The 12,555-nt window shown below is 45.5% G+C and overlaps 1 protein-coding gene across 1 annotated transcript in view; it reads right to left on the bottom strand.

Annotated features, from left to right (window-relative positions):
• NOC2L (NOC2 like nucleolar associated transcriptional repressor) overlaps positions 1–12,555 on the bottom strand; it is a 57,952-nt gene that overhangs the window by 44,857 nt on the left and 540 nt on the right. The window contains exons 2-7 of the mRNA XM_083163279.1: positions 9,446–9,613; positions 7,595–7,775; positions 2,834–2,953; positions 2,401–2,518; positions 1,445–1,532; positions 15–93 (exon numbers count right to left, since the gene is read on the bottom strand). Coding sequence (XP_083019405.1) covers positions 15–93; positions 1,445–1,532; positions 2,401–2,518; positions 2,834–2,953; positions 7,595–7,775; positions 9,446–9,613 — 754 coding nt within the window. The remainder of the gene's footprint in view (positions 1–14; positions 94–1,444; positions 1,533–2,400; positions 2,519–2,833; positions 2,954–7,594; positions 7,776–9,445; positions 9,614–12,555) is intronic.

The raw sequence follows: 12,555 nt of genomic DNA, 5'->3' as shown, positions 1-12,555 counted from the left end.
TGAAGTAAGGTTACCTGGATGACGGAGTTTAAATACATTTTAATATCCAAACGCAGTTTCTTCCAAAGTGTACTGTTTGACGGGTTCAGCAGCCTTCAAAAACAAGAAAGCAAGCCATGTGTCAGCCAATATAGCATGATGCAAAAATGGACATAAACATTTTAACCCCTTTGCTGCTGAGGGCTTTCTAATTTTGATCATTGCTTGCACTTTCCATATTAAAGCAGCATCATTTTTTTTAATGTAGCTCCCACACAGATGTTACCATCGTTTTGTTCAGAAGATATTGTATTTCCCATAAATGCCATTAGAACAGGCATGTCCAAACTATGGCCCTCCAGCTGTTGTGAAACTACAAGTCCCATCATGCCTTGCCACAGTTTTGCTATTAAGGAATGCTAAAACTACGGCGAAGCATGCTGGGATGTGTAGTTTCACAACAACTGGAGAGCCACATTTGGAAATGCCTGTATTAGAGGTATTGCATTATCTAACACACCTTAACATGTAACCAAAATGGGTAAATATGAAATAGGAGTTGAGAAGGTGTGTTTTCTGGGCACTGTGAGCTCCTGCAGTCGCTGATATGGCAGGCAGGTTCCAGAGAGGAGAGATAAAGGTAAAGATTAATAAGCAGGAGTGGGAGGAGTTAAATCAGTGCAGCGGCAACACAACACTCAGAGGAGGAGCTGCGAGAGCCAGAACCAGTATGGATCCAGAGGATGTCAAAGCTATAGGAGGTGTGGAGAGTGTAAAGGCTTCAAAGGCAAGGAGCTTAAATTGAATTATTTAAGGGAAATGGGGTGGTGGTAAAATGAGTCAACAGGCACAAGGTCAACAAAACCTTTCCCATTTTTTTTGTCAGTGTCGACAACTGAACATGTGGACCTCCAATTAGTATTCTGCGTGGACCCACATGTTTCGGGCGAGGTGCCACACACATTGTTTCTAATTGTTCCCAATTGTAGTCCACATGAAAAAAATGTCAACATTTGAAAAAAAAAGAAATCCCCCCCCCCCCCACACAAAAACTTGTCAAACTTTTTATGTGTTGACATAGCCATGTCTATATTTAGCGCGTGTTGACCATGTTGACCTAGAAATGATCTGTCAGCCATCTGGATACAAATGGACCCAGTATTGGAGTTGGAGAGGTCAAATCAGGAAGACAAGAAAAGGAAGACAAGGTAAGCAGTAGCAGAGAGGAGCGAGAAGACAAAAGAGTAGGTGACTGTAGTCCGGGTGTGATCATGTGGACACAAATAACATACAGGAAGGGTCTGATCTTGGCTATCCTATAAATGGGGGGGGAGCAGACGAGGCAGTGGGCTTGAGGAGAAGATTGGGGATAACGCTCAGGCACACAGCTCATTGTAGTCCAGGTACATAAGCTATACTACAAACGATAGCCAGGAGGGTGAGCTATGAGCCTCCTGTAACTTACTTCGTTCCTTTTGCCGGCTTCAGGTTTAGTTTTTTCTCTAGGTGAACAAACAGGTCTCGGATGCAAAATGTCACCAGTGCATTAAACACTATTCAAAAGAAAAGAGACAAAAACAAGGATGAACACAAATATGGCAATTACACATTACAGTCATTAACTGTATCTTATCCAAGGAGAGAAACTTGTAATATCCTAAGTGTAAACTATAAGAGAGCAGTATTATAGGTACTTGTGTATTATCTGGGTGCCCAAGATTTCCATCATACGACAGTTTTGGTTGCATCGCATGCGATACGATGAAATTGGACCCGATTTTTAATTGTACAGGCACCCTGATGGGTGATTACTATGTTAAATGCACCCCCATTGTTAACGCCACCCCCACTATCAACAGGCACCAGAAGCGTGGCACGCTTCTGGTGCCTGTTGATAGTGGGGGTGGCGTTAACAATGGGGGTGCATTTAACATAGTAATCACCCATCAGGGTGCCTGTACAATTTAATATCGCATGCCATTTCCGGGCGCACAGTGCGGGTCTGTGCGCCCGGAAATCGGGTCCCATCAAACCCCTTCGCATACCTTAATTAGTGGTATGCGATGCGATGGGCGCCCAGATAATACACAAGTACCGTATTATATATGCACTTTGTGCGGTTTCTTTGATTTTAATTAAGACAGCATGCAGAGGGCTGTTGCCGATTCAGGAGTTTAAATGCCATGTTCATTAGGGGTACAGGCAACCTGTGGTACCCTCTGGGTCTATTCCATACATGACAAAACGTATAGGTGGACCATGAAATATAAGCGGTGAACAAACCCTAACACCGCCCCACTGTTCATATAAGGTGGGAGAAGCTGAACACTCAGCTAAGCCAGTGTCACAAAGAAAACTCTATCTAGCCTTCTGACCACTAAACAACAGCGATGAGTGTTCAGGACACATGGAAGACCTTACCATCAGTGTCCGTAACTTTAAACTTGCTGGGATTATCACCCGCCGCTCCTTCTGTGGTCGCCACCGCAGCTTTAAAGGCCTGAGCGATCTCATGAAAGAGTCTTGGCCGCAAGTCAGACTAGATAAACAAGAACAAAACAGATCACGTCTAAAGAACTCAAGTTACATTATCTGGTGAAATGCAGTACGACATACTGTATTATGCATTGGGGTGATATTATGGACACCCCCATATAACCATGTAATTGCCATAAACCAAACAAGCCAACAGGACTGGCGGGACATAAAAACAGCACACGACTGTTGGTCTCTATAACCAAAGGTCACATCGTGAAAGATTGTCCATTATGATACACCATGAAACCTAATATAGTGAATAATGCCAGGAGCAGAGCCCACTTGAACGTATATGCAGTGAATGAATGCTGCACACCTTCACTTCTGACTTCCAGCGTTGCACCATTTTTAATGTGACTAGAATCTGATCTCTTTTCTTTTTTTGAGGTTTCTCTTCGTCACTTTCCTCATTTTCTTCATCATCTTCACTCATTTCCTGCATGGCAAGAGAACACGGTTATTTATTTATTTACAGTTTCTTATATAGCGCACACATATTCCACAGCGCTTTACAGTGAATATTTGAACATTCACATCAGTCCCTGCCCCAGCGGAGCTTACAATCTATATTCCCTACCACATGTACACGCGCACACACAGACATTCTAGGGTTAATTTGTTGGCAGCCAATTAGCCTACCAGTATATATTTGGATTGTGGGAGGAAACCGGAGTACCCGGAGGAAACCCACGCAAGCACGGGGAGAATATACAAACTCCGCACAGTTAGAGCCATGGTAGGAATCAAACCCATGACCTCAGTGCTGTGAGGCAGTAATGCTAACCATTATGTTTTGTGGTCACTAATTCTTAAAAAAGGTTAATATGGCAGGGCCATAGACTAAATTAGACAGGAAATCAGCAGCTGGTTGACAAACTCTCTTTCTCTTTTTTTAAAAAAATGTTAAGATTTATTTACGATATAAAAATAAATGGGGGGAGGGGGAATCACTTATATGCACATGATACTCAAATCTATCAACATCAGAGTTGTCCCCAGTGGTTTTGGCCCGAGTCTCTGAATGCCTCTCTGCCATCTTATCTTGGATGTCTTCTCGCCAACTCAAACTCAATTCCCACCAACTAAGAACAGTTACCATCCTGATATCTCCATAACTGTTGACAACTCTACAATCTACCCTACCCCACAAGCTCGTTGCCTAGGGGTCATCCTCGACTCTGAACTGTCCTTTCTTCCCCACATTCAATCTGTCTCCAAATCATGTTACATGAATCTAAAATATCCAAGATACAACCCTATCTCACACAAGACACTACTAAATCTCTTATCCATGCACTCATTATATCCCGCATTGATTGTTGCAATAGTCTCCTAACTGGTCTTCCCAAGAACAGACTCTCACCACTGCAATCCATTCTAAATGCTGCTGCTAGGCTGATCTTCCTTGCAAGACGCTCATCGTCTGCTGATCCTCTCTGCCAGTCCCTCCATTGGTTACCTGTATCTTACCGTATTCAATACAAAACACTTCTACTAGCATATAAAAGCTATTAACCACACTGCACCAGCATATATCGCTTTACTTATCACAAAATATCTCCCATCTCGACCACTCCGCTCTGCGTCTCTCTTCTGCACGGATCACCAGCTTCCACTCACTATTACAGGACTTTCATCGGGCTGCTCCCGTCCTATGGAATGCCCTTCCACGCACAATAAGACTCTCCACTAGCCTCCAAACTTTCAAGCGTTCCCTGAAAACTCCCCTCTTCAGGCAAGCCTATCATATTTAAGTTCTACACGCATAACCCTCTAATGGTGTGTACACACGGTGAGATTCCTTTGCTATTCGAGTGCTATACAATCTTTGACATCACATGTGCTTTCTACATACAATCTGCATTAAGCTGTGTACACACAGGGGCAATAGGGGCTGAAATCGCTGGAAATATGGTCGCTGGCGACCATATTGCCAGCGATTGGAGTGCGCACCAGCGATAAATCGCCGGGTGCGCTCTCCTGTTTTTAGCCCCCTTATGACCGCTGGTTGCAGGAGCTTGCTCCTGCAACCAGCTGATTCCCTCTGCGGCTCCCCTGGCAGAGGTTCCCTTTCATCAGCGACGTTGTTACCCAGTTTGTTTTATCACTGTCTACTATTGTAAAGCGCAATGGAATCTGCTGCGCTATATAAGAATCTAAATAAAATAAGTAAATAATAATAAAGTAGTGGGTACAACTACATACATACATACATACATACATTAGCATTCATAGCTACAAGTAAACCAGGGCACCGCTCAGCATCTAGAAAGAGCCAAAAAGGCACAAAAATTAACACAAGGTTAATTTGGAGCACTTATCCTGTGCTGTCCCCCCAAGGTAAGCAGCTGCTACAAAAGGGAGTAAGTAGTCAGCTCCCTAATAGAAAAAACAAGGAAAAAAGGCTGAGAGCGGCACTAAAAATTAGCCTAGCAAATGAATCAAAATTGTAACAATTTTTAATGGCACAGTTGGGGTATTAAGAACAATTAAAAACATAAATGATGTTCAATGATAAATCAAAGGGATTAGACCTCCTGTGGTGGTGTGACCTGCACTGGACCAGGCATGTGTCCCTTGTTGAAGATCCTTGGAGTAACCAATTGTTTTGGAAGCCGCTGGAGGTGTTCTCCTGATGGTATTAGGGCAAAGTGTACCCAAGTCCAGAAAGCCTCAACGATTTGTGCGGTATTGGTCCAAAAAAGATGGTAAAAGTCTTCCAAGGTGGTGGGGCTCTGATCCAGATGAGTGAGCAGGTGGGTCCAATCCGCAAGGTGAAAAGGGGAAGTCCAAATGGCACCAACGCGTTTCGCTGAACGCACCATCAGCTTTATCAAGGTGTCCCTCGAATAAGCCACAATGAAAGATATAAATGTGCGGCCGCATAGTATCGCTTACCGGAAGTGAAGCTACACCCAGCGATACTATGCGGCCGCACATTTATATCTTTCATTGTGGCTTATTCAAGGGAGTTTATATGTGCACTACTGCAGCAATGTCAGCCCCGAATACCCTAGAAACGATGAGCTGAAGGAAGATGCTAAAATAATCCAAAATAGCCACTCCATTATTTTATTGCTAGGCTGACCCAGGATTGACCCGGAAGCAAAATAAAAGTAAAACATATGTTGGATCTAAAATAGGTTTTTTCTTTATTTACAGTTTGTGTTTTATCTAGAGGTATGTAATATTTATATTATAGGAGTCTGTCTCCGAGTGTATCTTGAATTACTTATAACATTTGCAAATCAATTATGCTAATGAGCAAACAGCAAGTCTGGGTATAAATATCCCCACTGGCACAATCACCAAGACACCTTGATAAAGCCGACCGTGCATTCAGCGAAACGCGTTGGTGCCATTTGGACTCCCCCTTTTCACCTTGAGTATTGGACCCACCTGCTCACTCATCTGGATCAGAGTCTTACCACCTTGGAAGACTTTTACCATCTTTTTGGACCAATACCGCACAAATCGTTGAGGCTTTTTGGACTTTGGGTACACCTTGCCCTTATACCATCAGGATAACACCTCCAGAGGGGAGAAGATGGTAGAGCATAAATAAATGGAAAACCTAGGCAATAATGTGAAGTTATTGATCCGGACTCCAGTCTATCTATCCATCACGGGAGAGGGGGGGGGGGAGATTTGCTATTTATTTCAAGTGTTCAGTCCATGAACACTGCAAACAATAGGGGAGAGTGGCCATGGTGAATAACTGGCAATATATTCGGTACTCTTTACCTAGAACGGCGCCCGCGATTGAAATCGCGGTCGTCGGGGGTAAAAATCGCGGTCATCGCGGGTAAATCGGGATGGCCGCGATGCCCGCGATTTTCCCATAGGGAACAATGTTAAAAAGTCAGATTGACCGCGATTTGACTGTTAAATGCCTCAATGGACCCGATTTGGCCCTAGGAATCAATGTTAAATGGGCCACAGAGCCCAAATAAGCACAATTAACCCTTAAATGTCCCCCCCAATTTTTAACGCCACCCCACGATCCACGCGAACCCGAAGCGTGGTGAGCGCAGCGAGCCCGCGAGGGGCAGCGGTACGCGTCCTCCGACCTTTTCATGCCCTACTATCCACTAGGGCGTGGAGTGAGAATATAATAGTGTGGCGAGCGCAGCGAGCCACCGAGCCCAAAGCGTGGCGAGCGCAGCGAGCCCCGCGAGGGGACGCGTATACCTTCACAGTTATACGCGTCCCCTCGCGGGCTTCACAGGTGTCCGTGGCGACGCCGACACCTGTGAAGCCCGCGAGGGTACGCGTCTACCTGTGAAGGTATCCGCGTCCCCTCGCCACGCTTCGGGCTCAGTGGCTCGCTGCGCTCGCCACACTATTATATTCTCACTCCACGCCCTAGTGGATAGTAGGGCATGAAAAGGTCGGAGGACGCGTACCGCTGCGCTCGCCACGCTTCGGGTTCCCGTGGATCGTGGGGTGGCGTTAAAAATTGGGGGGGACATTTAAGGGTTAATGGGCTCTGTGGCCCATTTAACATTGATTTCTATGGCCAAATCGGGTCCATTGAGCCATTTAACAGTAAAATCGGGTCCATCGCGCCTTTTAACATTGATTCCTATGGGAAATCGGGAGCATCGCGTCGCGGGCATCGCGGGTACATTTATGGCCGGCCGCGACGCGACCGACACGATTTCCATGTTTAACATGGGTTTCAATGGGAAATCGCGGGCATCGCGTCGGTCGCGTCGCGGCCACACATAAATGTACCCGCGATGCCCGCGACGGGCGCCGTTCTAGGTAAAGAGTACCATATATTCCAATTTGTAAATCAAATAGACCTTTATTAATTAGGGTTTATAGTCATTGAGGGTCAGGAATCTTCCTCTGGGAAGCAATCCATCACCTCAAGGCAGCGTAATTAATAAGCTTCCAAGTGAACTAATAATCCCTGCATTTATAGATAAATCCTCCTAAAACATAGCTAGTCCCAGCCACTAGTATGTCCACACACAAACCTCTCCTATTCCAGTAACCTTATTACTGCATGTAAAGGAGTCTCTCATTGACAGAGCACAGATTAGCTGCAGCTGAGACACATTTTGGTTACCTCTAGGTGGTCAGGAATTTGGTGAGCACCGCTCTCTTCATCTGAACTGTCCGAGTCATTGAAGTTCAGCAGAGTTTGGTCATTATCCTTCAGAAACTTGTAAAACTCGGGGTCCTTGTCTTGGAGGCGAGAGAGTTGGTCCTTGTGCTCAGAAGCTTTGCCCTTTGTTTTCATTACCTCCCTTTAGCAGCACACAGAAAGAACGATTATCATCATTTCCCTTTGTACATTTACATTTGTTAATAGTCAAGAAAAGCATTGTGTTAGTATACAAGATCAGAAATGGCAAATATAAACGTGAAATTCAGTAGCAAACATAGGGATGTCATCGTATTTCTGTAATGCAGAAAATCAAAGAAAAAAAAAAGTATTCCTACGAGGGGCGCTCTGGATTAGCATCTGAGATAGTGTCTTGAGTAATGTTATTAAGAAAGTGACCCAAGAAAAGGGTCTTGAGTAATGTTATTTGTACATTAAGAAAGTGACCCAAGAAAAAAAAGACGGTTTGGTCTAAAACATTACCTTTATTCATTTACTTATTAAGAACGGCTAAATATTAAAAGCACAAGTGAAAAATTGATAAATGGGAAATAAAGTGCATCGTAATAAAGTTAATTAAAATTCTTCCGTTGTGTGTGTCTTGTTGTTCGAATTATATGTGCCTGCAATTCGGTTGCTGGTCTCTGAGCCAGGGGCGCCAGGGACAGAAATGCAGTTCCTGGCAACAGTACGGTAGTTACTTGTGTAGTTTCACGGTGGCAGCCTACGCTGATAATGTAGCTTACGCTGCCGCCGTGAAACTACACAAGGCAGCCGTTGGGCTACGCTGATAACATAGCTTAGGCTGCTGCGTAGCTTCAGATGTAGCGTAAGCTGCCGCCATGAAACTAAACAAGTACCTTCTTAACTCTGCAGTACACGAAGAGTTTTGTGTTTAGAACCCTGACCAGCAACAGTATGTCTCTAGTTGAAAGTTCCAATTAGTCTGTACCAGTATGTCTGATTAGACAGTGTATCCACTCTGACCTTTTATCTTCTGGCACTTTCTACCGTGTTGAAAATGATTGATAGGAGCGCCGAGAATTATTATTCATAAATTCACATGATATCTGTACTTATACAGCTCCAGGTTCAATATATCCTAAGGAGCATGGGGGAAAAATGCTACCACCTGCTAAGTGGGGATGTTTTACATGCCTATTTATGAATATCATACTATGAGGGTCAATCCAATTGGTGGCGAAGGGTTCAAATTGCTATTGCTGCAGGCTGCCCGTTCACAGTATTTGGAAAAATTTGGTGCCACAGGCGCAGAGGGGCCTGGAGGTCCCTCTGAGATTGGCGGCTGTGGGAAGATTATCTTCACCCAGCAAAAATGTCTAACTGCTTGCATCATATGCCACCATGTGGGACACTGGTTGTGGTTGCCGCACAGCATTTGTCAGATTTATAGTGGTTATTTAAGAGATAATTGGTGGACCAACATAAAGCAATTCAGCCGCTCACGGGTAATCATGTTTGTGGTGCACCCAAGAGTCAGAAAGTTACAGGGTTGTTTTCATCGAGAGAGAGTAGACTATGTTTTGGGACACTCGGGGAGGGTCCCACTCGCTGGCGTCTTCCGGACGCTCGTTTCGCTCCGTTTGCGGGCTTGACCACAAGATGGGGTTATATGCCACCATGTCAGGGAAAGCCCAGCCCGGTGGTGTCGCATTTGATGCAACCATGACAGGCAAGTAGTTTAGAGACAAAAGTTATATTTCGTACATAAAGGTTCTATAAAGTGCTACCACTACCTCAGAAAGCAAAATATGACTGCACAGGAAAGAGTCTTTGTAGTTATATACTTACTTTTTGCCAATTTCTTTCTTTACTGTGGTTTTCTTTTTCAGCTTCTTTACCTTTTTGACTTCAATTTCTTTCTCTGATTCTTCTCCGTTTTCTTCTTCAAAGCCTCCATCTCCGTCTGAATCAAAGGCCGTAGTCATAAATTCTTCAACATTTAGCTCTGCAAGTTTTCTATATAGAAAAGCAATAACAATCATCAGTTATTTGGCATTGCATATATATATATATATATATATATATATATATATATATATACACACATATAGTACCTTGTTTCTCTTATTGACAACCATCACCCATTATTTATATGGGGCCTAAGCATTTGGAGGTAGAAGTGCCAACCACTATGCAGTAGTGCTGCTGCTGGACACAGTTCCTCCAACGTGTGTCCTTCCACCTGGGGGAAACCGTACGTAAACAAACTATTGTAGAACCCTGGGCAGGATTAATGGTTGATGTATATCAAGTGGCAAATTCAGTAGCAGGACATTTTCTACACAGAGCATGTTGTAGGGTCTGTTACCATTCCGTTTAGATTCTAGCGGGGTATTCAATTGACAGCAATGACGCATTTGCACGGCACCAGCTGGTGGGATCTTAAGGCCCCCATACACTATGTGATTTGGGCCAGATTTTACTCGATTCGGCAGATCAGGCCAAAAAATTTAGTGAAATCAGCCCAAATCGCATGTGTATGACATCAGAGCCGTTGCACGGTCCCGATCGGATTGGAGATCATACAGCAGCACATTACGGGTGCTTTGTATCGATGCGGGGGGGGGGGGGGGGGGGGTGGTGGCGCCAAGAGCTAGGTCATTTACAAAAACATACAAAATAGGCAGCTGCTGATTGGATGAGAGAGCTCCCTCAACCAATCAGTACCTACCCATTCATTTGCATGGGTTTTTTGGTATTCTCCTGCATGATGTAGTATTTTAAAGCATTGCTATCATTGTCATAATTTGAACCACTTACTAAGTGAAGGGGGTTCCTGGGCAACCAGAAACCCCCCTTGCGTTTGCCTATGTATACTACCATCATATATCCTTACTATAATGTGAGAAATACCCCAGGCCATCTACTAGACCAGTGGTTCCCAACCTGGGGTACGCCTCCACCTGCTCGGGGGTACGTGGCGGCCGCGGAAGTCAGACAGGTTGCCGGCCCGCGAACTTTGATTGGCGGGCAGCCCAGTCACAGTGAAGAAAAGGAGAGATACGCAGTGTGCTGTACTCTCCTTCCCTGAGAGAAGCAGCGGCGGCAGCTACACGGCAGGGGGACACTGGACTGTCCTCTCCCCAGCAGCAGCGTCAATGGTGAGTGTGCTGCTACTGGGAAATACTATGGGGGCATACTTGTTACTGTGGGGCATTGCTGGCACTGTGGGGCATACTTGTTACTGGCACTGTGGGGCATTGCCGGCACTGTGGGGCATACTTGTTACTGGCACTGTGGGGCATTGCTGGCCCTGTGGGGCATTGCTGGCCCTGTGGGGCATACTTGTTACTGGCACTGTGGGGCATACTTGTTACTGGCACTGTGGGGCATTGCTGGCACTGTGGGGCATACTTGTTACTGGCACTGTGGGGCATACTTGTTACTGGCACTGTGGGGCATACTTGTTACTGGCACTGTGGGGGCATACTTGTTACTGGCACTGTGGGGGCATACTTGTTACTGGCACTGTGGGGGCATACTTGTTGCTGGCACTATGGGGGCACTGTTGGCACTGTGGGCGCATACCCAGTACCATGGGGTCATACCTGGCACCGTGGTGGCATTCCCGTTTCTGGCACTGTGGGGGCATACCTGGCACCATTGGAGCATATGTGTATCTGGCACTTTTGGGGGCATATGTGTATCTGGCACTATTGGAAGGCTAACGTGATCCGTTGGAATGTCTGTTGCTTCAGTAATAGAGATTTGACAAGGTTCTGTTATTTTATATGCTGTCCGCAGAATGGGCTGAGCTTATATTGTGGTCAAGTGGTTGCACTTTTTTTTTTTTCTCGTCATTGCCAGTATGACTTGCCCCTGTTAAGCCACACCCCCTAAAAATTTCAAGAGGGGGTACTCATAAATGAAAAGCCTAATCAAGGCGTACGGGAGACAAAAAAGGTTGGGAACCACTGTACTAGACCATTGCACTGACAAATATCAGCATTGTTTATGCTGGCCGCACATCAGACCAACTTTCCTCCAACCATCCAACTAGTTGCTTGGATGGAATAAAAAAATGGCGCCTGACAGGGGGAAAGCCGCTCAGTGTGTATGCACTGAGTGGCTTTCCCCCCAGCAAACACCACAATCCATATATGCTGGGCATAGATGCCCAGTGTGTATAGACCTTAAGTGGTCAACAAATTAAAAAGGGTGACATTGACAAAAGATATTCTATTTCAACCATTTACATGTCAACCTTCTGACCAAGTCAACCTATTTTATATGTTGACCAATAGTGGTCGACCTACTAATTCACACATTATACCGTAAACTCTTAAGGTGTGTGCATACACACTGTACAATTTTTTGACCAATTTCGTTGAAAGACATTTCCCCTGAACCCAGTGTCCTGAACGAAAGATATTGACGACAGACGCAAGATCTAGCTACAGTTTATAGGCGCTTTTTGAAAGATATCCAAATTGGGGACTATGTAAAAACCGGACCCGGACTAAACTCCGGACCGCCGGACAGGACATCAAAGTCTGCAGTCCGGAGCTTGAACTGTCCGGTCCGGGGGGTGTCCTGTCCAGGGGGGGCTATCACCAGGGACATGGGGGAGGGGAGATTACAGCCTCCCCGGGTGGTCCGGACCGTCCGGTTTTTGCTACATGCCCGGACCATACAGGGAGGCTTTATTCTACCCCCCCCCCCCCTCCTCTACTTGGTGACAGGACACCCCCCCCGGACCGGAGGCTACAAGCTACAAAATGCAGAGTTTGATGTCCGGTCCGGCGGTCTGGGGGGTTTGTCCTGGTCCGGTTTTCACCCATACCCTCCAAATTGAGCTGCATGCACAGTTGACGAGCAACTGGCGGGTATGTGCATCATCATTCGTCTTTCGTTGCAAACGCACTGAAAGATATTTTGACCAATTTCGTTTAGAATGG

Source organism: Crinia signifera, chromosome 19 (assembly GCF_055691185.1).
Source record: "Crinia signifera chromosome 19, ASM5569118v1, whole genome shotgun sequence".
NCBI lineage: Eukaryota > Metazoa > Chordata > Amphibia > Anura > Myobatrachidae > Crinia > Crinia signifera.
The sequence above is the reverse complement of the archived record's forward strand: the minus strand, read 5'-3'. Positions and strand labels throughout refer to the sequence as shown.